General features: G+C 36.2%; 2 protein-coding genes across 2 annotated transcripts in view; one reads left to right on the top strand and one right to left on the bottom strand.

The window, feature by feature from the left end:
* Nucleotides 1-25,790, top strand: part of LOC120636264 (ubiquitin-conjugating enzyme E2Q-like protein CG4502) — a 312,586-nt gene that overhangs the window by 34,371 nt on the left and 252,425 nt on the right. The window lies entirely within an intron of this gene.
* The window catches only part of LOC120636235 (T-box transcription factor TBX20-like), a 125,017-nt gene continuing 108,082 nt past the window's right edge, over nt 8,856-25,790 (bottom strand). Inside the window, exons 5-6 of the mRNA XM_039907615.1 lie at nt 25,529-25,764; nt 8,856-9,335 (exon numbers count right to left, since the gene is read on the bottom strand). Of these exons, the coding sequence (XP_039763549.1) occupies nt 9,023-9,335; nt 25,529-25,764 (549 nt within the window). The 3' untranslated portion in view covers nt 8,856-9,022. The remainder of the gene's footprint in view (nt 9,336-25,528; nt 25,765-25,790) is intronic.

The raw sequence follows: 25,790 nt of genomic DNA, 5'->3' as shown, positions 1-25,790 counted from the left end.
GGAGCTCAACTTCACTTTCGGGGGGCCGAGTTCGAATCTTAGCACGCACCTGCAACTTTTCTAATATATGTGCGCTAGAATTCAAGTTTAATATCACGTGCTTCAACGGTGAAGGAAAACATTGTGAGAAAACCTGCATGCCTGAGAGTTCTACATAATTTTCTCCTGTATGAGGAGTCCACCAAGCGTGGTGGAATACGGCCTTAACCCCTTCTCATTGTGGGATGAGACCCGTGCCCTGTACGGGGCCGGTAATGGGTTGATATGATGAAGATGATGGGTTTATTATAACTGATCATACCGATAAGATATATCTTAGATTGCATCATCACACAATTACCGTCAGTTCCCTCTTAATTTAATAACAAAATCCAGGTATACCTCTACAAAAAGTATAACTACCTAGGTAGTTAGAGATGAATAATTAAAATCTTATACTGGAGTTGCAGACTGTTTGTTTGTTTTTTTCCAATGAAATATTTTATAGCTACGCTTACTGTGGGACTAGATGGCAGTAGCGTGCACAGGGTTTTCGACAAGGGTATGCATAAAGAAAGATGATGGCATAAAATGGTAAAAATCCCCTCCAATAAGAGTAAATAAAAAAAAGTATATAAGAGTTATATAAAAAAAAATTGGGTATGCAGTGCTTTTGTGCATGTATGAAGTGCACGCCACTGCTAGATTAGAAGATGGCGATGTATTGTCGTAGTACATTTATTCATTCCTTTACAGCAAAACCGATCGAGGTTGTAGTTTGCATGGATTCAGTTCAGTGCAGCCGGAGAGTAATCCTTAAACGGTTCCCGGTGACTATTTTTCATTAAAAGTTTCACAATCACTGTGAAGAGGTGTTCTTCCTACGTGGACGATGCCGAGGCCAAAACCTAGTATTATAATAAATTTAACGAATTAGAAACTAAGATCTTAACGTTGGTATCTATTAGTACCTGAATTAAATGTTAAACGCAGCACTCGGAATTCTTAAAGAAGAAATATTACAGATCGCGATCTCGTAGGGCATGACCGGACGGGGATCGCACGTGGAACCTCCTATCGCTTTAATCACTGATAATCTGCCGCAAAGGTATCTTCTGCGCAGCCCTGGGAACAATACCGCCACGAGGCACAACAAATGAGTGCAATTAAAGCCAAGAAATCGTAAAGTTCCCGACATAAACACCTCGGAACCAAATGCCAATTCTCTAAAGAAAAAAAATATCTACGCGAATATTCGAAAGAATGTAAGCTGCCAATACTTATAGCAGAAAGTATGGGTGGGTTCATTACTTTTCTGGTAGCAATACAATTTAAATAAATAATTTATATACTACGACAACGCACACATCGCCATCTAGCGCCAAAGTAAGCGTAGCTTGTGTTATGGGTACTGAGATGACTGATTAATATTATACATACATACTTATAATATACATATAAACACCCAGACATTAAAAACAATTATTAAAACAGTTGTGGGAATCGAACCCACGGCCTTGGACTCAAAAAGCAGGGTCGCTGCAAATTGCGCCAAGCGGCCACAATACGAAATTTATATCAGCCGTATCTATGACCGATAGGCACAGTGGGCAGCGACCCTAAAATTTCTCCGAACAAGGTTCTTCGACCTACAATACATATTCCTCGAACAAACAGTGCATTTGCACAGCGTCAGTTTTTGTATTTAGGGCCATTTTTATATAAAAACATTAAAAACATTGTATTTTTAAGCAAATAAAAACTTTTTTTATTATTATTATTATTATTCTATTCCCACAACTTGTTGTTAATGTTTCCACTGGGTGTTTATATGTTTGTTATAATTATTTATTTATATTATTCATAAAAATATTCATCAGTGATCTTAATTCCCATAACTCAAGATTCGCTTACTTTCGGGCTCGATGCCGATGTGTGTATTGTCGTAGTATATTCATTTATTTAAAGATATACAACAAAAACATGATGTTTGACGAAAGAAAATTTTAGCAAGAACCACCGATACTTACAGATTCATTTATATATTCATGGGTTATAGTTATAGATATCTCTAAAAAAATGTAATCTGTAATTATTTTTTTTTCTACTACGACGATACACACATCGCCATCTAGGCCCAAAGTAAGCGTAGCTTGTGTTATGGGTACTAAGATGACTGATGAATATTTTTATGTATAGTATACATAAATACTTATAATATACAGATAAACACCCAGACACTGCGCCAATCGGCCGTCGCAGCAGTACGCAGCAGTAGTATCTATGCAATTACTTAGTTCCTACTGGTGGAGCTTTTTGTGATAGTACTCAGACGAGTAAGGTGGTAATACTTTCTAGCACCACGCTTATTTTTGATGCCGAACAGTTGTTCCGGTCTGAAGAGCAAGGTTGCCGGTGTAGTTTAGGCACATGAGTCAGTGATAACACCTACGCTTACGGTTAATAGATGCAGGTCGGCACTACCTAAGAAGTAAAATTTGCTTGCCCTGTGAAGAAGAAGTAAATTTTGCTCGTTTTAAAAGGGATGATTTACCACTTATCTTATATTTAATCTTATCATTAGGTGGACCTTGGTCCGTCAATGTTCACTATAAAAGAAACACACAAAAAAACACACACAAACAAGGCCCCGTTGCAAAAAATCAAATAACCATTGCAACAGTCCAGTGCTGGATATATTCTGTAGAGAGTTTCAAAACAATAAGCAACAGTTCATACCTATCACTAAAACAAATAACCTAAGCAAAAAATTTAGTACTAAATACCTCTGCCCTCCCACTTATTACTCGCATTAATAAGGCATAAATTAAATTGACAGGTATTAAAGTAATTTTACTAAAAAGTAGTAATTACATTTTTAACCACTATGTCCTCTGTAAAAAAACCAGAGCATAATTTTTGACTTGTCTATAAAAAATATTATCCAGATATTTTTACTAACTCTAGTCAGAAACGATGCTGTTTGTAGAAGCACTTACCTACCTGTGTGTAGGTAACACGTTTAGTAAGAACTCAATACAAATGAAGTATTTTTAATGAGACATTAAATGCACAAGACCTTTCCTCGAACTAGTGTTCCCTTGAAAACTAATCAACGGCAGCCATTATAGCATCAAGCGAAGTCTTTGCATACTCCAATATATCTCGAAATCGAACCTCGGGCGAGGAGAGCGCTGGTCCCCGAGGAATTAACTCCGACAACGCCACAATAGTCCATAATTATGAAATGTGTTGTGATTCCAAAAGGATGTGTAATTTTTCTCTCGTGCCCACACAATGCGAGACGGTAATGAAAGGAGTCAATCAGTCGGTGTCTGCGAAATACGCCCGTGTTAATTTATGCCCCGCTTGGCGCTCGGAGTCCGCTGTTATTCCTTCTTTTAATGCGCGTCCTTCGCAGACAAAGGACTATGAACGTGTATTATGGGTATGAGATATGTTAGTGCTAAATTATAGATCTGCACTAACTGTCACACGCCTACGTTCGCGCGGCCAGTTTTCCCCATTAATTCTTAAACTGAATTTGCCGAAAGTTCTAGAACATCGAAGCGTATTTTTGGGGTGTCTTTCATCTGCATTATTTACTGTAGTGGAGCGGAGCGATGACGTGCAGGAACAGACCAACTGTTTAAGTGCGAGATAACGTGTGATCAAGCTATCACGTCATCTGTCGGTCACCTTATTTATGGACTCAAGAACGTCTCCGCTCAACTCAGTGGAGGTCAATTTAAGTATCAAATTCTTACTTCAAACTTCATTAATATAGTACTTAGCGAAAACTTAGAATATATCTGTAATTCTTGTTAGTTGTGTATCACTAACCTGATTGGTCTACTCACGTCTCCGCTCAGCTGAGTGGAATTGGGTATGAAATTTAAAGGAGCAAAATTTTAGATTTGTACTTACTATCACACACCTCGTCATCTTCATCATAGCGATACATTTTTACACAATTCCCAAAATGGGCGGATTTCTCTACATTCCTTTCTTTGTCTTTGTCTGCTTTGAGTAGAGCTTTATCTTCACATTGATAATTTATATAAGGAAATCTTTGCTATATGGGATATTACGTCACCTTTCAATAACGTTTAGAGTGGTACCTACTGTTGCCAAAAATTGAGCGATGTAAACATGCGATTTGTTTCGAAGTGGATATTATTTGGCTTACGATATCCGCCGTTGATCGTTCTATCGACTTCGTTCCGCTGATTGTCAGTACGTTCTTTTTCAGGAACTAGGAAATAAAATATTGAGGAACCTACCAATATTTAACATAGGTAGCTCACTACCTTTTAATGTTGATAGTGGGTAGAAACTTCGACGCAGAGTTGAGTTATGAAAGATTCGCAAATATTAAGCCTAGATAAAACTAAAAAAAAAAAACACCCTGCTAAGTTTGTTGTGGGCTTCTTCTTAGACCAGGACGCGTTTGGAACCCTCGTAGCTTTAGTTTTAAGTTTACGAATGTGGTTATCGCCATGATCTCACTACCGTGTAATTCTTATGTACGCATCAAAAGTGCCACCTATGGGCCTACTTGAATAAAGATATTTTTGACTTTGACTTTGACTATATTTCGGAACATGTTCTTAGTCCGATGTCGGTTTAATACGGACATTTGACTTTACATTGTAGAGTTCACTTGTGAAAGCAACACTTAGGTATGTCGGATGCACTTAGGTGTTGGCCCGATACGAATTTATAGCGAATGGCATATTATTTACTAGCATTATACGCACAATTTGCGAAGCTGTCGCGAGGGCCAGCTATAATTTCCCGATGGCAGGAGATCCATCAATACTCGCCTCGGGCCACGGCCGCTTTCAATTTGTAGGCCGCTCCATCGCCGCCAATTACCGTCCGGACGGTAGGCCCCATCACCGATATATTCGCTTAATAATGCCTAATGACGCTTAATGAAGACAAGAAAATAAAAGTGTGACCATTATACAGTCTGCGACGCTAATTCTAACGGTTCGTGGGTACCGTTGTACAAGTTAGTAACAACCTCCAACATCCCAGACACTGCGATCAGGGCTCTAGCATTTATCGGTAAGAGTTGCCGCGTTTGATTCCCAGTGAGTGTATTTTTTTGGGAATTTATAATTTCTTATTTAGCTGTTACCACCTTATTATCATAGCCATACCGCCACCTCTTTACATACTACGATTCAGCATTGAAAACTATAATCGGAGCTTTGATATAAAAACTGCCAAAATCTTGTGTGTAGTGTGATTTTGTGAGAATAATAAAATATGGCTATTTATTTTACTGCTTAGTCTCCCAGGTCACAACTACTCCCTAGTAATAGTTCGTACACTTTATTAAGAATACTTCTCAATGCGATTGAACAAATTATGCGATTTTCCTTCATCGAAAAGTTTCGTATAATTAATTTAGTCGTTAAATAGTTGTTTTTTTAGGGATTTAACTTTAATACTACTTATTGGGTTATACTAGACAATTTTATCCAATTTGCGCTTAAACATGATAACAGGCGCCACTGGTGCGCGTATGAAGCTCAATCCGGAAGTCAAAACGGCTACCACATCATCTAAAAAAACCCAAGTCTGCAATTATGCGATGCATGTTGGTGGTAGACAATTTTTCGTTCTCCAGTGTTGATGTTGCTTTGATCAAGAACATGCATCCTGCGTAAAGTCTATTTTCTCTAACTTGACTTACAATATTATTAACAAGTGCGATATAAATAAAAAAAAAACAACAATTTGAAAATAAACTTTACACTGAAAAGTAACAAATAGATTGTTTACATTTTAAGACAAGGAAGAAAAAATAGACTGTACGACACAATTATATTGTGCACAATTCATTTTAGGTAATGAATCTGTAAAGTAGCTCCTACGACCGTGTTCTAGAATTATTTAATTCCTTTTTTGGTGATACATAAAATGATTTCCACTTAGAAATCAACGTTTGCATGCATCTTTATGACCTCGATCACGATGCTTGAAGTTTTTAATATTCAAGTTGTAAACAGGTAGATACCTGTAAAAACAACCTCTATAATGTAACTAAAATATGCCCAGGCTCGTAAACATGTACATATAAATATATATTAAGAATAATGTGTTAGGGTGCTTATAGAAAATAAAACAATAATTGTTTTTGTTTAGTTTATTAACACGTAGGGCTTCAACCCTGATATGTGTCACTACGTTTGCGAACTGCTCACATCATTCACTTTAGATATAAGAATAATAATATACGGACGAACTAAGAAGGGTTTAAATACCATACATGTATATGCCAGTTAAACCCTTTTTATTCTAACCATAGTTTGAGAAGTAGCTTTTTCTTCCAGAAAAACACTGTGATGTCTGGTAGTAATTTTTAACTATAACTCAGTAATACTTATACAAAAATATTTATGGTAAGACATTTAAAAATTACTTAACAAAAACGTGACTTGCTTCATCATAAAGTGATGCAGAAATTCATCGTTTTATAGTTCAAATTATGGTGCTTTAATTAGGTACGAGTAGGTACTATCTGACTCTCCCCTGCTCCGCAAGGGTGGCTTTGAATAAGGGATGATTCAATCCACACGATGCATTTGCCACCCTGTGAGACGTACATTTCACAATCATTTTGTATTTGAATGCCACACCGAGCTGTCCAGATATAGTTACAGTCACTAGTGTTAGATAATTCAATTTTGCGAAATCTATTCTAAACTAAATGACACATCTAAAAGTTGAGCTGTCATATTTTTCAGGGAACATTATGCGACAGATAGCACTTATTTTACATCTGTAATTTTAATTTACAATTGATCGATTCAATTATAATTAATGTTGGATGCAGGTATATTTTCTTCATAAAAATTCATTATTATTGATTGTAATATTCGTTGAAACTGAAGATTTGAACTTAAAAATAATTGATTTGTATTTTTCTTCACTGTTTATTTCAACCCCTCGTAAGATCTACGCATTATTGTATCGGCTACTGTGTATGTTAATTTACCCTAAATATTAAGATTTACGAACCCAACGAGTTGGTTTCGACCATCAAAACACCGTAACTTCAAAATAAAATCAATCGAAAATTACTTAGTTGTTGCAGAATCGATACAATTGATTTTGTATCTTACAAACGTTTCGCCAAGATAACTTGCTGTAAAATTTTGGATAACTTTGACCTCTAAAGCTAGGCGGATAAGTTCAATTATACTCTAAAGTTACAATGTTGCCATAATCATAAATTACTTCCATTGAGATCGCATGAATCTTAAACTAAGGGTACAGTATCGAGAAGCATTTACTCAAACTATGAAATCTTATTAAAAAAAATCTTATACATTATTATGGTAGTTTGTGCCATACACATGAAATCCAGGATTACAATTATATTATGTAACGCTATCTATTAAGTACTAATTTCAATTGCAAAGGAATATATAGGTGGAAGATGTGAGCAATAGTCGCGTTATTTCTACTACAGATTACTTTTTCAAAAAATCTTTACCCATTACAAACAACTACGTGACCCTATTTACAGTGCTTAAAGGCTACAAAAATAATTTAATCAACCACTATACAATACATACAGTTTATTAAATATGTTAATAGTTACAGTCAATTTGGGTAACTTTGGTCTTCCGTGTAAGTTTGATGGTCAACCGATAATGGTTTCTGTAAGAATCCAGTTCGATTTACCAGAGTAAACGCTCCAAGTTGTTTACAATGATATATATACATTCACAAAAAATGATTTATTAAAACTTCCAATCATTTGTAATAGCTTAACACATTAATAAGGTACATACCACAAGACATAAAACCTATTTTCTGTCGACTGCCATAGTTACACGGAAACGCAAAGTCTATATAGCTTCTTAAGATAAAATACACACACACAATATTGAATATTTTATAATTTAGACACTTTACGTCTTCAAGGCCTGATATCCCGTTGTAGATTTAGGTGTACGAAAACACATGGAGGTTTCGCTAGTTCCCATACCGATATATATAAATTAATATGTTTTATTTTTAACTAAGCACCATATATAATGTGATTGTTATTAAATATTTAACCGGAAATTAATTAAATCCAAAAAATATAAGTATAAAAAATTGAGTCAATAATTTATTTACTAAGTGGCCACCAGTCATAAAATATTCAATATGTAGATATTTTACTAAACATATTACAAATGGAATATAAATAGTTATTTTATAATATACAGCTATACACATATTGTTTAACAAAACGTTTATCACTGTTTCCCAAAGTTACAGAAGGATAGATAGTTTTATATTTTTCGTTTAATTATTCCCTTCGGGATTTATAGAATAGTCATAAAAAAACAGGTAATTCAAGCATTCAGCATGTTTTTAAGTTAGCCGTTGACTATGAATTGCCTAAACAGATAAATTAAGATTACTAGGAGAGTTTTTGTGTCTTTTATTATTTTTTCAACATACATAATATTATAAAATACGTTGTACCAAATCTGGAATGTTAATTATAGTTAAGTTATATTGTTTTATACGTAATAATTTGCTAGTTACAACAAACAGATTTATCACACTACTATTATTAAATTCATATTTGTTACCATAACTAAACATTTATTTTTTACAGAACAGTTACAGAATCTTTGGTTACTATTTTAATAATTTAATAATCTGTCAGTTTTATACATGTTTATACTATATGCATAATGTAAGAATGTTCAAAACAATGAAATGCAGAAAATTAGGAAATAAACGATACAGATAACTGTATACTTACTAAATTGATCTAACTATACAATTAAAATTAATATTCGGGTAGGAACCTTCAAATTACAAACGTATAACTAATGATAACTAGAGACCGAATTACACAAGTTTCTTAAAACTAATAGGTACATTTATTCACTTTTTCATCTAGTTTGCAGTTTGTCTTAAAACTTTTTCACAGCACTATTTTTAGTTCAGTAAAGAGTTTTTGCCACTTCGTATAGGAATTATAACTTGCTGAAGTTTTGGAACTAGTGCCTTTAAAATTTTACATTGGATGCCACGGGGATTGCGTGTGATCTGATCTCTGGGCAGAGGGGTGCGCAGGAGGAGGGTACGGGCAGTATCGAATCGGAGCGGGAGGTTTTTGCAGCCAGAGGTCCGGTGGTAGGGCCAAAGGTTGCGGCCAAGCGGAGGGCCAGGCACGTCCACCAAGCGCTAAAAGCTGCAATGCCGGCGGGGTTCTAGCCCAAACTGCACGTTTCTCTGCTTCTTCCTCGATGGTTCCAGTCGCTCCAGAGTAGAGCCGTAACGGAGAACGGAGCAACTGCTGTTCCATAAGCATCAACTCCATCGGATCTCTGTAAATAAAAACAAATATAAAGTTATCATCAGGATATTAGTATTTACCTGCAAAAATGCGTCGAGTTAATTTCTTACATGATTACAGGTTATCAAAGGGGTAATTTTTTTTATGATAGTTATTGGCGGAATCCCCTGGACGACACAGGACCAACGCATCGATATTGAGACAGCTTGAAATTACAAGAAGGCTATCAACTACCTGCCTTCAGAGCATTCTCGAGTACTTCGGTCACATTGCCAGAAGAGATGAAGACAATCTTGAAAAGATAGTGGTCACGGGCAATGTGGAAGGAAAGATACCTCGAGGACGTAGCCCGATTTGTTGGTCGGATCAAATCCGTACTGCTCTCGACACCAAAGTGCATATTGCTTTACTATCGCCTATAAACAGAGCAAAACTTCGCAGGGCTTGCATGGAACACGTCCTGCAACATGCCGCCCTGTATCAATCAAACTGACTCGTAGGTGTAAGCCTCATGTGACTGTAATCACACCAGCACCCACGACCGTTTAGACCGGAATACAGCATTGCAACAAAGCTGCTTAGCGGCCGAAATAAATATGGTGGTAATGGGTTCTTCCCCAGACGAGCTCTGTCACAAAAAGTTCTACTACTACTAAAAGCACAGAGTTTATACATAAATCATTAATAAAATAAAACAAATAAACACATAAACATGTTACGACAGCATACACATCGTTAACTAGCCCCAAAGTAAGCGTAGAGTTATGGGTAGGGGAGATAGCCAGTTTCAAAAATTTTGTTTTGTTTTTGAACTCAACGCGCTCTTTAAGATACCGCCTACGACGCAAGTGCAGCCAGTACAGAGTGGAAGGCGGCAGTGACCGATTTTGAGCAGGAGTACTGTTTTTTGCCTGTTAACCTAAAAAATATACGTTCGTAAAATTTGATTTCAAGGTCATACTGAGTCTAATTGAAAATAATCTATTTTTGTTATGTATTTATTAAACTATTGCTAGATAGTACTTAAATATAATTCAAGCGAATATTTTTTTTTGCAATAAATAAAAATATTACTAAATTCCGTTCCGTTCAAATAAAATACTCAATAGTTTAGTCACCCCATCGAAAAAAGAAAAAAAGGTTACAACTAGCCCCTCCCTACTGATGAATATTTTTTATGAATAATGAATAAACGAATGAGCCACGAGGAAAACTGTTTAACGATGCACTGTTGAATTTAGTTTTCGCGATAGCTAAATAAATGAACGTGATAGATGTTGTCGCACGAAAAAGCGGACCAGTTAGTTCACCTAGGTTGTGGAGTTAGATGTAGAATAAGAGTTAAATAAGGATTTCCACAGAAAATACTAAGGAAAAGGAAGAGAGCGCTTAGATACACGTCACAGAACGTTAATAGTTGTATTTACTCGTAACTCTAGTGCGAAGTTTACCTACTGGGATGAGAGTTCTGCGAAGCTCACGTTAAAGGAGTTCGCGTGTTCGTTAGCTTTCAACGGGCCGTGATCTATAAAATTCACTTCGGAGAATTCTAAAACCATATTATTATTAAATATAGCTACGTGTTTTCGCATCTCATAAAAACTAATTGTCGCTAAGACGTGAGTTCCTATTATACTCGTAATGTCTAGATTACTTAAACGATAAAAAAGCTTGGGTATGAATTCCACTAAATTCAAAGCTTAATATTAACTGACTGTCAGATGTTAATAACAAAAAAATTAACCGCTAAGTTTGTTGTGGGCTTCGTAGCCCAGGGCGCGTTTGGAACTCTCGTAACTTTAGGTTTAAGTTAGCATACGTAGGTATCACCTTACAATTATGTAAACAAATATGTATGAAAGCTTCATAAGAGCCTGTGAAATGTCTACACGAATAAAACATTTTTGAATTTAAATGGGAAAATACTGACATATATTATAGATCATTCTTTGTTGAAGTCATTATCCTTCATTTTGAGACACTCAAAATAGCTGTGTGCAAAATTTCAGCCCGATCCGTCAAGTGGTTAAGGCTGTGCGTTGATAGATCAGTCAGTCAGTCAGTCACCTTTGCATTTTATGTATATAGATTAGGTGATCTAAAAGCCTGCGGATAAAAATAAGCCACAACAACGTATGTTATTGCAAAATTAGTGTTTAATTCTAACAACAATTAAGTATGTTCCGAGAAGCTTGTGTTTTGCGAGTTTTGTATTTAGTGCTTAGCTTAGCTTTCAGCACCGTGCCTCAGGCCGCGCTCTATAAAACGCAGTTCGCGGAATAGTGCGGCCACCGTCATGGCACGTGTTTTCAAAACTCATAAAACGTTATTACTCTCATTAAATTGAGGTATTAACATAATATTATAACAATATTCAATATAATATAGGAGGTTGATGTGGGCTGTAATTGGATTGATGTTAATTTTATTTAGGGCACGTTTAGCAAACGGCTGCTCTGTCACTATGTAACAGGTCCTGATAGTGAAGGAGGCCTGTTCAAAGCAGTAAAAATTCATTTAAGTAATATGAAGATTCAATTACGTAGTTAATAAAATGTAAGGTAACTTTCTTTTTATATTTAGATAAACAAGGGCTTCTTAATTTTCATTACTATTACCTACTTCAGTTTTTCGTTTATCAAGAATGATTACTTATAATGAACTGAGTCGACGGATATGTCACCAGTAGTTTTATATTCATCCATTTAATCATTTTACTAACTTGCCTAGATACATTCTATTAACTTAATTATCGGAAGAAAATTAGATATATAAAATAAGAATTATAATTGCAATCATATCTCCCAGATTTCCAAGGCGTAGCCACATAACAATACAGTAAGTAGGTTCTGCATAAAAATAAAACAAGTTAACTAGTTATAAATTATTATATGGAAATGTACCTACAACGTACTCAGATATCAGTTCTCAGTTGTTATTAACGGCGTCCGAGTTTTTGAGATATGAGGCTGAGCGGCAAATGAGCGTGACGATACCAGATTTGAGATGAGGCTCGAAATTGGCATGACATCACGAGATGCCGTGTCGAATTTAATCTATCACCGATGCGGCCGCGGGCGCCGGTGCATTATATTACCCTTAGGTATAAGTTTACCGCTCACTCGATTCGAAACAATCGAAATGTAGAGTCGTTTCAAACTTTCATCGACCCATCTTATGGTATGCCTATCTTACGTCTCCCCGGTTACGATTCCAGACCTCCTCTCTGGAATCATAACCGGGGACACGTAAGATTTTGGGATTTTATAATTTCTGAATTTGGTTACCCTACTCACGCGATTTTGGATTCTGGTACGTTACCGCGTAAAATAGTTTAGTGGTATGTATGGATTTAATATACCTAACTAATGAATTCCTAAGAGGTACAGTCGTAGATGGTAGTTACCGCTACCATCTACGACTGTACATTAGTCAAGAGCTCCCTTGTAGGAAAACAAAAATGTCTTTTTGTCCCTGAAGTAATGTTTCCCTTTTATAAAATTGGTAAGGCCTTAATTTTTACCGCCAACGCTCTTTTGCGATAAGTGAGTAAAATCAAACTCAGTGGTACAGAACTTGCGACTCTAAAGCGAGAATAGAAGGTACATTTCGCATCGACGCTATTTATGGTCATTCGATACTCGTAAATGAGTCCACGAACGCAAGCGTTTTAGTTTCGTACTAAGGCCTTAAAGCGAAGTAGATACCTGTCTACCTATTTTTTTTTATTTGGAAACGAATGTTTTTCAAAGAGGTAATAGGAGATTTAGATTTTACAGGCCTTATCTGGTAAACAGAGATAGATCTTAGAGATTTTTTCGTAGGAGAGAAACTGCGAAAACTTAAACTTAAAATGCCAAAACTGGAACTAAAAAAGACACAAATTAGTGTACATATGTTCAGTGTGGTATGGATATTTACTACGTCTAGATAACAATAAATAATCTTTGGTGGCAATTTAATATCTCGTGATTAGCGAAGCGAGCACAGACTATACTTACACTTTTTATTATTTTTTAATTCGTCAGAATGTGAGGATATTATGTCGTGTCGTTTCGGGTGCTATGGGGGCGTTAATGGGGTATTTATTATGATCTCGGTATCAGCGGTAATGGCCGACACTCGCCGCCAAATTACAGGGCGGCGCTCTAAGAGGCCGGCGAGGAATTGCGAGTGGTGTTATCGGATATCTGTTTTTGTCGATACTCTATATCGATTTGCTTTTATTGATAGCGAATTATTTCACGGGAAAAAAGTTAATGATTACATTGTAAGTAAATTAAAAAGTTTAAAGTAAGTTAGTTTTTTTCGTAATATAATTTTTTTTTAACCACGTTAACTTTTGTATTTAGGAAAGGTTCCTAAATACAAAAGTTAATTTTCTCCTACCTACCTAAAATCATTTTTGGTTGGTGATGTTATCATATATAGGTATACGTACCTGTTTCCGGCGATAACTTTGCTACAGCTTGATTGATGTGGACGGAAAGTCCCTAGAAACATTCATTTTCAGAAACATAAAAGCGATGTGTTTGACACAATTTACTGCACCAGTGGTATCTAATTGTCTCGAATCATTTATTTACATAAAATATTATGGCTTTACTTTCCAAAGTCTTTAAAAGGTGATAGGTTTCTTACGATACTAAATAAATATTATTTCACGGGCTCCACTCAAATATTTATTTAAATATGTATATCTAACTGCGACTTCGTCTGCGTTTATGTTGGTATTTTTATTTTTTGTGTTATGCCCTAAATATATATATATTTTTTTTTTAATCCGCGGGAATAGTCCTCGTGTTTAAAAGTATTCTATGTATGTCTCCGGTATATATGTATATCGTCACATTGCTGGATAGAGCTAACATTTAAACAGACACACTTTCGCATAAACTAAAGAAAACTAGTTTTTTTCCCTACAGTCATTATATTAAGGCTAGGTGTGAGAATTTAAATATCGATATTAGAATATAAATTTATCAACATCACTATTTGAAAAAATTGGATTTCAAAACGACTATCCCACACGTCTCATAAAACGGCGTGGTAACAACAGATGGCTTTAAACATCGAAGGTAATGTCGAGAGCGTGTAAAAGTATTTCCTAATTCTAGCAAAGTCCTTGTGGGGTCGGCAGTCGGCACCACATATCTTCTTCTTGCCTTTCTTGAAGTCACAATACACGTATTTTTAAAAGTATACGATATCGCATCTTTCACACAGCAAAGATTTTTTCGTTCGTTTGTTTTTACCGACCTACACCTAAATTGATTCCACAAGTCTCCCAAATAAAATGAAACACGAACAAACGCGGACGAAGTCGTGGACAACAGCTAGTAATAATATATTCTCTAGTCATCCTCTGCTTCGTAGTCCTTTTACAGATACATTCGACTTTCTTTTGGTAACATAATTTTATTTCCTCCACATAACATGACCATACCATGCCAGCCTTACTTTTACTTATTATAAAATTATTTCTTAAAATTTTATTAGATAGAGGAGTTGATTTCAGTCACACTACAAGCTTATTGACCTATTGCGGCTATATCCAATGTAAATTCATACGTGTCGACTGGTTACAAGATACAATTCCAATGTTTAAAGATGGACTACAAGGCAGAAAAGAGTATTTGCCATAATGATATCTGGTTATTGGAATTTGTGTTGTTACTATTAGTTACGTATGAGTGTAAGCTGGCCCTTCTTCTGACAGTTTATACATTAATAATAATGGTAGATTGTCTGCTTCATTGTCTCTTAAAGATGAGACTAGAGCAAGCACTCTTAAAGAACTCTAAACAGAATATTAAATGTGTGTGAATCGCTTGCAATTAAGCTAATGTGAGCCGACAAAGACTCCCACCAAAACTTGCATGATTAAATGGGGGGCGTACCTTATTAATTAATACCTGAAATTAGCCCCCCATTCCCACACTATGCCGATTTATCACACTTATTGTCTGGCCATTTGGGACGTCAGCGAAGGAAGTCATTAAAGAGCCGTTTTTATGAAGTTCTTAAAGAGGTTTTTGTTGATGAAGGGTAAAGCTCATTAGGTGTATGTTGCAAAATAAAGAGGTTAGGTATCTCCTCATGCATGAGGCGAATGTCCATCATCAGCATATTAACGGACCAAGACCCCAGTCCTCCCTGATGAAGGCGAAGACGAAATCACGGGCATCCCCTTAAACAATCTTGAGGTACATTACTATTAATATCCTTTTTTATTATATGGATCATTATTAAGTTTTTTTTAAACTTATTTTTTTTGAATCAGATGTGATAGTAATGTAAACTTGCATTATGTATTTATGTCTGATTATGGCCTGAAAACATATAAATCATGGAACTGATTTTGAGGTTCTGCTGGACCTGAATAGGAATAGGCTGTCCCGGGATTTCTGTTTATTTCAGGTCAGATAAAAATTACATCGCGGACGAAGCCACGGGCAACTGCTAGTTTATAGTATAGATCAAATGCTCAAATCGACATCCTACTAATATTATAAATGCGAAAGTTAGTAAGGGTGGATAGTTGTTTGTTACTCTTTCACGCAAAAACTACTGAACCAATTTGACAGAATTTTAGAACGCTCTCGGGAAGTTCTTACTATCTTACTTGATATTATGAAAATGAAAATTAAGCTTAATTTGCTATAAACTCCGTAAAAAGCAGGAGAATTTGTTTATAGTAATTTATAATTTCATCAATCCTTATACTTAACAACAACACAACAACTTAACAATTATTAATTATAAAGATGTTTACATCTCCTGAGGATGCTCCGTTTCGGAGCTAAACGTTTGTAGAGGGTACATTGCCGAAGATCTGTTTGGTAAGTATAAGGATTGAAGAAATTATCAATTACAATCTACAGATTCTCCTGCTTTACGCTTAGTATAGCAAATTAAGCTTGATTTCCGCAAAGTAACGCCTGCTTCTACCCGAAAATTTATTAGTATTACAGTTTTTTGTGACTGAGTTCGGGAAGTGCTGCCGCAAAATAGCATTTCTATATTCCTGTCTGAAGGGCGTAGTTGCCGGTGTAGTTTAAGGCACATGAGGTGTTTAACCTAAGTACGCCTTAAGTTGATGGACACAGCGTGGTACATGATATGACGTGTTGTTTTCATGTGTGCGAAATGTTGCTCTGTTCAAAGGCGATGATTTTTTAGTGTTTGCGATTTGTTGGCCCGTCAAATATTACTATAAAGATGCCATTGCTGCGGCATACGAAAGACAATACGAACTTGTAAACTTTCGCTACATTAAAAAAGTGATCCGTAATCGTTATTGAACATTAGACGGATCTTTTAAACTTTTAATTATCTATTTTTCATTCGGATAGGGAACGGTAGCGGAGGAAGCCGCGGTAATGCATCGATAGCATCTCAAAATGGCCGTCAGTCTCGCTCGGGCTATCAACGTGTATCAATTATTATAACAAAGTGCCTACATCTACTACCAGTAGCACACACGGACCGACGACCATTACTCTATTAATAGATTCATGGTACTGATCATCGCTTAATGAAAAAGTTTATTGAACCATCAAATCTTTGAGTTGGTAGGAAAAAAGAAAAAGAACTCCGATAAATGCGTGATTCTGTATCGCTACCTAACTATAAGGAAATTTCGAACTCGATTCGTAAGGTTATTATCACTCTGAGAGGATACGTATGAATAGTTTTTACGTAGAATAGTTCACGCGCAAGTGCTATTCACCTCAGGCAATATGTGTCGTGGCGTGCATAGAGGGTATGAGCAGTGTATGCAGATGATAAGACCAGACAGAATTCTGAAATTTTAAATTTCGAAATTGCCCTGCCGGGGTCGAAACCGGGACCTCCCAATTAAAACCACACTATTCACCACTGTGTCAGGGAGGTCATTAGTAAAGGATAAGTAGCGGCTTTTTCAATAAATCTGAGTTTGTTACATACATTTTTTTCTATGTAATAATATGTGGATACATAAAGTACTGCCAACTCTCTTTATTTTAGATGTTTTGCCTGGAAAATAAAGGGTGTACGTACCATTTATTTGAATTTTCGTACGTAAATATTCAAGGATAGTTGTGTAGGTATTCCACCTATCCTTGGCCATTTACGAAGTTTTCTTAAATAACTATCTTAGAAAGAGCAATATACGGAGGTATTCGATATGACATCCAAAACTCAACCAAAATTAAGCAAATCATGGATATATTTCAGTAGTTATAAATTGAAAATGAATCGCGCAAATTTAATCTACATAAAATTAAAAATACGCGAGTTGTGAGCTCACATTAAGTTTCAAAGATTATCTTTTTAAAATAGGTTAAAAAACAGTCTCCACAGGCTTCCATTTTTTATAGCGACAATATTTACACCCATAATGCGGGTTATGAACACATTTTTAAAGTGTTCCGTATAATTCCGATTTCCACTCATTAAGCTAAAGTCGACCCGTCCGGTCCGAGGCGAGAATTTGCCGGGGGCCTTAATCGCGGGCGTTCCCATGCGGCTCCTACCATGGTTGTTTTTCTCGCAACTCACTTGTGGATGTTTATATTTATTTTGTTTATGTAGATCGGTTTTCAAGTAAGAAACGGTAGTGTATATTTCCATACTTCATAGATACAGTTACCTCACACTGCCCGCAACTTTACTCAAGGTTGATTACCCTTACATAACGAAGTTTTATTTGTGATGAAAAGATTTTTTAAATTTCCACACAGACCAAAGGACGTTCAAGCGAAGCGTCTAGTTACTGAAACAACGTATAGAAATGAACCAAGAATGCAACGGGTAGCGGCGAAAGGTAGGCAGGTTTAGTCAGTTTTTGACATCGCGCGAAAATTACCGCTATGCGATTTGTCCTGTGGCCAATACGTAACTGCGGATCTTACCGCCTAAAATAAGCCTTGACTACATTATTATGTTTGATTAGAGGTTTTGCGTGACTAGTTACCAACTTACCGACAAGGCCTTGCCGAAAAGCGATTGAACATTTCGGTACAAAGTTGCCTAAAAACCGATGAAGTTATGGGTTCTGTATAACTGCCATCAGCTGGCTCCTATTTAGACTGCATTATCACTTACCTACAGGTGAGATCAGAGGCGTGCATACTGGCTATGCAACACGGTAAGCACAGATAATGTAAAATGAAAAAAATCTCCAGTACGAGTTATAAAAAACTTAAGGATAATTGGAAGAGTTATAAAAAACCTACCCTTAAGTTTTGATAACTCGTGATGGAGATTTTCTACATTTTATATCATCTGCGTACCGTGTGCATACCTATGCACGCCACTGGTGAGATTACAGTCAAGGGCTAACTTAAAAAAAACGTTGTCGTAAGTCTGTACATGGTAGGGGCGAGGTGCGGCGTGTGGAAACAGCTCACGTCAACAGCGCGCGAGCCGGCGGCGGCGGTGCGCGTAATCACAGGGCTCACTCCTCATTATGCCCTAAACGACAAATTAAAGCGCATTTCTATTATCTGCCCATCGTCGGTGATGCACGAACCGGTTCCATGATAGCTTGCTCCAAAATGCTCCGTGCTCCGGCGCGATATGTGCAGAAACTTATAATACACGTTTTTAACAGCTGTGCGGTCATGATAAATTCATCGTTCTTTGAAACCAATTAGCTAGGTTTTTTATGTCTTTTTTTCCATCAACAATCAGTCTATAAGGAGATTTTTTGCAGTTTTTATCGTTTTGGCTGATATGAGTGCCGCTGTTCCATTTCAAGTCCAAGGGGGTAAAGTACTTGACCAGAACTAAGAGTTGCATGATTTTTACACAATCAGTAGTACTTAGGATGTACCTTTGTCAGTGGGCTGTGTTGTCTTGGCAAACATATTGGATGATTTGGGTTATACTATGATAGCCGTTGGTATTTCTGCAGCGTAGAGGTTAATACATGTATTTGTCGCTAGCATCTCGCAAAGATGTAAGCAATATACATGAAGATAACCTCCTCTTAGATACATAAAAAAGGCCATTTAATTGCACAATTTTGGAACTTTTATAAGGAAAACAATTTTTTTTCTAACCATATGTATAATCGAAATTATTCATTTAGAAATTATGGTGAAAAAAAATTACGAAAATTCCATCTTGCCTCAAATATAAGATCAAACCTACTGTAAGATAGCGATAGCAGTTAATGTTTGCGTGACATTACTTTTTTTAGAGTCCCCATCTTACCTCGTTAGCCCATCTCGTCACACCTTCCCTTGCCTTGGATAGTGATCTATATTTAAAACTTACCTTGACTTATGAACAAAAATATTTGAGTTACCTAATTAGTAATATATTTGACCTACAATATATTGTGACCTCGCTGCAGCATGCTGTGTCAATGCATCAACATAGTTAGAAAGCTCTTATTTAAAGGTAGGTAGGTATTTCAAGAATATTTCTATAGCATATAAGCTGTGCCCTGCGATTTAACCCGCTTTAAAAAAAAGTTCGTGCGTGTAACCTTTACGCACGATTGTAGTAATACTTTTATTATTATTTATTGATGAAAGAGTAAAATGTTCCTGGGACTCCGCCATTTCATTTAATATTCACTATTTCATTCTATATTCTATTTAAAATTAATTAATATTACTTTCTCATTTTATAAATATTTTCATTTGTAAAATAGAATAATTGAGAGTAGAAAATTAAAGGTCATATCGTCATCGATCGTCAGAAAATTTATTAATATTTATTTGTTACAAAGATTATAAAAAAAAGTATATTTAGAGATTTTTGAAAATTTTTGCAATTTATAATACTGTTGAATTTTTTATTCACTTTGCGATTCACAATTGATCCGTTTGAAAATATTGAAAATAAATAATCATAATTATGATATTTGCCACTAGCTTGTCATGACATTTACTTACAACCAATCCAAATCATTATTTTTAAATAGCGGTAACTACACAGACGTCTGACGTAAGCGTTACTTCCGTCAGAAAAAAATCTGAGTTAGGTACTCCCTAGTCGCGCGAAAAAGTGTTTTACTTTAATAAATTGCAGCGTAATGCTACATTATCTTGCATATTTCTTAGGACGTAGTTAGGTACTGGTCATTACGAAAATCCAAAAAAAACAGTTATGCTATGTATTATTAAGTATGGATTGTTAATCTTACGATGCAATGTTTTTCAATACATTTCAACAATCGCCTAAGGTGTGCACGAATGATACTCGTACCTAACTATTAAAGCCTCAATCCCTTATCATTTAACACCTTTAATCACGTGAAAAATGCGAAGTCAAAATGACCGTACACACTACCGGACCTACTACAGTTTCACCTATCAGTTACACTTTTCGTTCCATATTAGAAATAACTGTAAAAACGAGATTTGTGGCCTCATCATCATCAACCCACTACCGGCCCACTAAAGGGCACGGGTTCCCTCTCAGAATAAGAAGGGCTTAGTCTAGCACGCTGGCCAAGTGCAGATTGGTAGACTTCACACGCCGTTGAGTACATTATGGAGAACTCTTAGCCATGCATCCCTCACGATGTTTTCAAAGCAAAATATGTTTATAGTGCTTAAATAAATAAGGCACATAACTCTGAAAAATGCGTTGTGCATGAAAGAAACGTCGAAGTCTCACCCACTGGGCTATTTTTTACCGCTTACGATTTGTGGCCTAGTTGGCATCAAATATTAGTCAAAGCGCTGGGTAAGCAGTGGAGTCGATGCTCAAGATATTACCATCTTGGGTGGGTGCGAAACCAAATTTGAGGGTTTGAAGGAGATTTTAGCTTCCATCGGTCGCAACTCCAATCACTAACAACTTATAGTAGTACTACTGAAATCGAAATCATACTCTTAGTCTAGAAATAAAATAAACTTTTTTTGTTATTCAAAAACTTCACATTATTATGTGTCACATTTATTAATTATCGTTTTGTTTAAAGTGAGGTTTGCTGCTGTTTGCTAAGGAGTTCTGTCCTTTATGTCCATTAATGTTCAAAAGTTTTTTACAAAACTAAGGCAAAACACAACTTGTCATACTTCCTATCCATTAAAAATATATAGAAACCAGTTAATATTAGCATAACGTTATCGATAACTTGTCAAACACTTGACAAACCGATATTTGTGGAGATAGATTTATCTCTGACTTAACTATTCGGTCTAGCGACGTGACATAAATTAGAAACGATAGTAACTATACGGTCACATTAATTATTTCTCATATCTGTTTCGTTGATACATTAATAGTTTATATCAGAAAACTATATCTTTTAGAGATAATTTTGATAAGCCGCTTTGAATAGATGGCATTCGGGTGAAATTTATGTAATGTGATTAAATTTGTTTCTGACCAGCAATTTGGAATGCAATTTTGGAGTAGTAGGCACTACAGAAATTTGCAATATCGACTCTGTTATAAAATATTGTCATTCTTGATCAACTACATCCAGTTTGAGAAAGAAGGTAATTATTTCATAATAGTTTTATTACATATTCAGTTATCTTAGTACCCATAACACAAGCTATGCTTACTTTGGGGCTAGATGGCGCTGTGTATTGTCAATAATAAAAAAAAAACTGTAATATTACTGATATTATTAATACGGAATTGTGTTTGTCTAGTTGTTTGTCCTACCTGTGTGCCCTAAATAAGAAACCAATCGACTGAATTTTTCGCATAGAGTTAGTTGAAAGGACGTAGAGTAACAGGGTACTTTTGGTCTCGGAAAAAACATCAAGTTCCCAAGGGTAGGAACCGGAACGCTTAATCGCTTAGTGGCACGTCTTTGTTGGTAGGGCGGTAACAAGCCTCGGCCGCAGCCTCCCAGATCAAAAAAAAAGAAAAATCAGAAATTATAAATCAGGGTCAGAATCAGGGTCAGGGTCGTCAATTTTGACACGAGAAATTGCAAATACACGAATGTTCTTTGGCATAGAGATAGTCGAAAGAAAGGAGAGGAGGTACTAAGAGGAGGAGGACACCTTCAGTTCTGGAATCATTCATTTTTTATTGCAATATAGCAAATTGCACAGTACAAAACTAAAAGTGTACCTGTCGGTTCCGAAAATTTTTATTTGCATTTTAAATTTATAAAATTAATAATTCTTCCAAGTGTAGGTAAAAACACTAATAAAAAATATAAAAAAGCAATGTATCACCTCTTGTTTCAAACGTGGCTCATTGTAATGTGGACCTTAGAAAAAGTATATCGAAACTGCAACGTTTCCTACTAGATGACGCTACAGTCGCTATAAGACTGATGTTAAAGGCATATACTAATTTTCGGCAGCGACGGTAGGACAGCCGTAGCTTAATTGGTGAAAGCGCTCAGGCCGCGATTGCCCGAGAATCGCAGGTTCACATCCTGTCGGTTCCGAAAATTTTTATATGCATTTTAAATTTATAATATTAAAAGTGTACTGACTAATTCGCTGCGGGGGCAGGTAAGATATTTAAATAGTCGGCTATACTGGGTGAGTTCTTTTTACTGTGACGTTGTACATGACGTACCCACTCTGCTAATTAAATATTTTCTAGTTTAGGATTTTTTCGTATTTTTTACCATAATTCTCGTTTTGGCCGCTTAAAAAGGAGTATGTAGTTAGAAAGAGTTCACGAAAAACAAGTAATTACTTACTCACCTAACATTGATAACATCTAACCCACCATAAATAAAATATTACCCGAATTGTTTACGACAAAATAATAAATACCCTTTTAGCCAGTATAAATTGCAAATCAGAGCAATAACACAATCGCCATAAATTCCCAAACATTTTATAGCTATAATCTTATTTTTTGCGAGCCGATTGAGTCGATAGGGGATAACAACATCCCTAAATCTGTTCCGATCGGCGTAGCATCGGCTGCAATCAGACGAGGCGCGTTTTTGATCTTTTATTCATGCAAAAGCCGCCACGCAAATTGCAGGGCGGTCGACCTAATGCCTTTCAACTGTTGCTAATAACCTGCCAATTTATCAAATTCGCCTGAAGCAGTATCGGTCTGTGCCCTTAGTATGATATCTGTACGCTCGCAAATGGAGACTCGTTTCATTTACGAGTATCGAAATACCATCCTGCAAACTATCATGATGCTACAAATGCGCCATCTTCTCATTATCTAAAAAAAGGAACCACGAGGCATCATAGTGATCTTTGTAGGAACGTAGTTGATATTCAACCACTTTGCTTATTATTTCAGATAAGTCTTTGAAACACCAGAGTAAAATTTATTCACCTCGTTATAATCCTGCCCCTGTGGCACCACTCGTAGCGGAACATTTGTAAAATAGCAATGAAGAATTTCCTATTACGTGAGTTAGGAAAAGTATAGAAAATACCATTTGACATCAGATTCTGGTCTCGTGGTTAGCGTATTGGACTACGGAGCACGAAATCTTTGTGTCTAGATATTCCCGGTTTCCATTGAATGAGTAGAGAGAGTAGATGAGTTTTTCTGTCAAGAAATATTCAGTACTAACCTGGAGTTAGGTTATTAGCGTTTTTCTAACCTGCGCCTCGGAGAGCATGTTTAGGCCGTGGGTCCCAGTTATTATCATTGACGACAGATCAGAATACAGTTGTGCAGATCAGAATATAGTTGTCACCACCCCTTCTCTTCCCTGCATGGGTGTCGTACGAGGCCGTTAAAAAAAATAATTAAAATATAAAATATATTACGGAGAACGGGCTGAATCGTCCTCTGTACTACTACTACCACCTTATTACCAACCCGTCTTGCCCAGCGTTGTGATTATGAGCAAACTTTCCGGTTACACGAGGCCTTTAGTCCAGCAGTGGACTGTTATAGACAGTTGATAATGATTACGATGATAATTAATACTTAATCGTTAAAGCAACCAAAAGGTATTTGAGCAGAGTAGAAGGTGTTCGAATACCCTCTCTCATATGAGAGAAGGCCTGCGCCCAGCAGTGGGACGTTTGTAGGGTGACGGTAATAAGGTCCGGTTTACCTTGTATTTACCGTATATCTTCACACGGATATAGGGTAAATACAAAGTTCGATCGCGAGCGTGTTCATGAATCGTACTAGGGAGTTCAGGAACGCGTGGTCGTCACTCTCGCGTTTTGAGTAATTGGTGCTAATTTGAGCAAAAATAATAGGTGTGGAAATTATACTGAACGGGGTTCTAACATATGCTAAAAAATAGGATTTTTATTTTTGTTTGGTTTTGCACAACAAAAAGTGTTTCGACGATAGTGTGAACTCTTTTTTTTATATTCTAATAAAATAGTACACCATTTAAAGTACTTTTGTTTATAAGCCATACTATTAGATTCATGTATTATAATTCATACTATTAGATTCATGTATTTAAATTTTATCTGCTATCTAAAACACGATAGTTCCTATACTGAATAACTACAGAGTGCTGTTAGAAAACTTTGGTTACTGAAATACATCGCTTAAGACTTCTAGGATCCTAAGATCTGGAAAGGCCTGGAATGCCCTTGCAGCTTATCACTGCATTAACTTAATAATATGTGTTTATTTAAACCAATGACTGTTTGGACTCAATTTTAATTTCAGTTTCAATTTATTTGATTCTTACATTACACGACTCATACATGTTCATAATAATATCACAATAATCGAAAGCAATTGTGATGTTATATAAAACTTAATACACGTTACAAAAAAAAACATTATAATTTTTATTATCAAATGGTCTGCCTATCTACTACTCCTTGATATAGGGTTATCGTTACGTACGTCGTTTATGTAACGATAACACATTTTTTTTTGTCGTGGTGGAAAAGCTTTATTAGCCTCCGACCCTTGGGCAGGAGAAAGGTTATGTGGGACTCCCCCCTCTAAAGGGGGTATACCCAAACTAAAAACCACCACAGCATGTCCGTCTTGTTGGATTTGTTAGACGTCCGAGGAAACCGAATGTAACGATAACCCTATACAATTTGCAGTAGTAGAGAAGCAGACCATTGAATAATAAAAATTATAATATTTAATTGTAACGTGTAATACATTTTGTTATATAAAAAAAAATTCAATGTGTATATGAACACGTTATCTTTCTCTTTTTCTTTAATACCAAGTTCCAAAGACTCGTACCAGTATGCCATTAAACGAAGTGAAATCCGTCTGTTTTTCCTACTCCTGTAGGCAAGCAGCCATTAGCTTTACTAAAATACCTCTCTCTAGTAAAGCACTACAAACGTAGCTCAAAATCTTGATTAATAATGAAGGATATTTTACCTATCAAAGTCGGTGAGCCTCGATGAATCCCGGAAGCCCTTTGCGAACGGATTGGAATCTATCTTCAATTTTGTGATCAGCTGGTTCTGGTATGCCGTGACTGCGGTGAAGACGGTCTCTGGGAAGATGAACGTCCTGTGCTGTTCTCGGGACAGGTCCGTGATGGGACCGCCACCATCTCGGACCTTAACTAGGTGTATGCGGGGTTGATACCGGTGCATGGAGTTTAGCACTATCTGTAAAGGAAGATTAAGGTAATTAG

This window comes from Pararge aegeria, chromosome 3, assembly GCF_905163445.1.
Source record: "Pararge aegeria chromosome 3, ilParAegt1.1, whole genome shotgun sequence".
Classification (NCBI taxonomy): Eukaryota; Metazoa; Arthropoda; class Insecta; order Lepidoptera; family Nymphalidae; genus Pararge; species Pararge aegeria.
The sequence above is the reverse complement of the archived record's forward strand: the minus strand, read 5'-3'. Positions and strand labels throughout refer to the sequence as shown.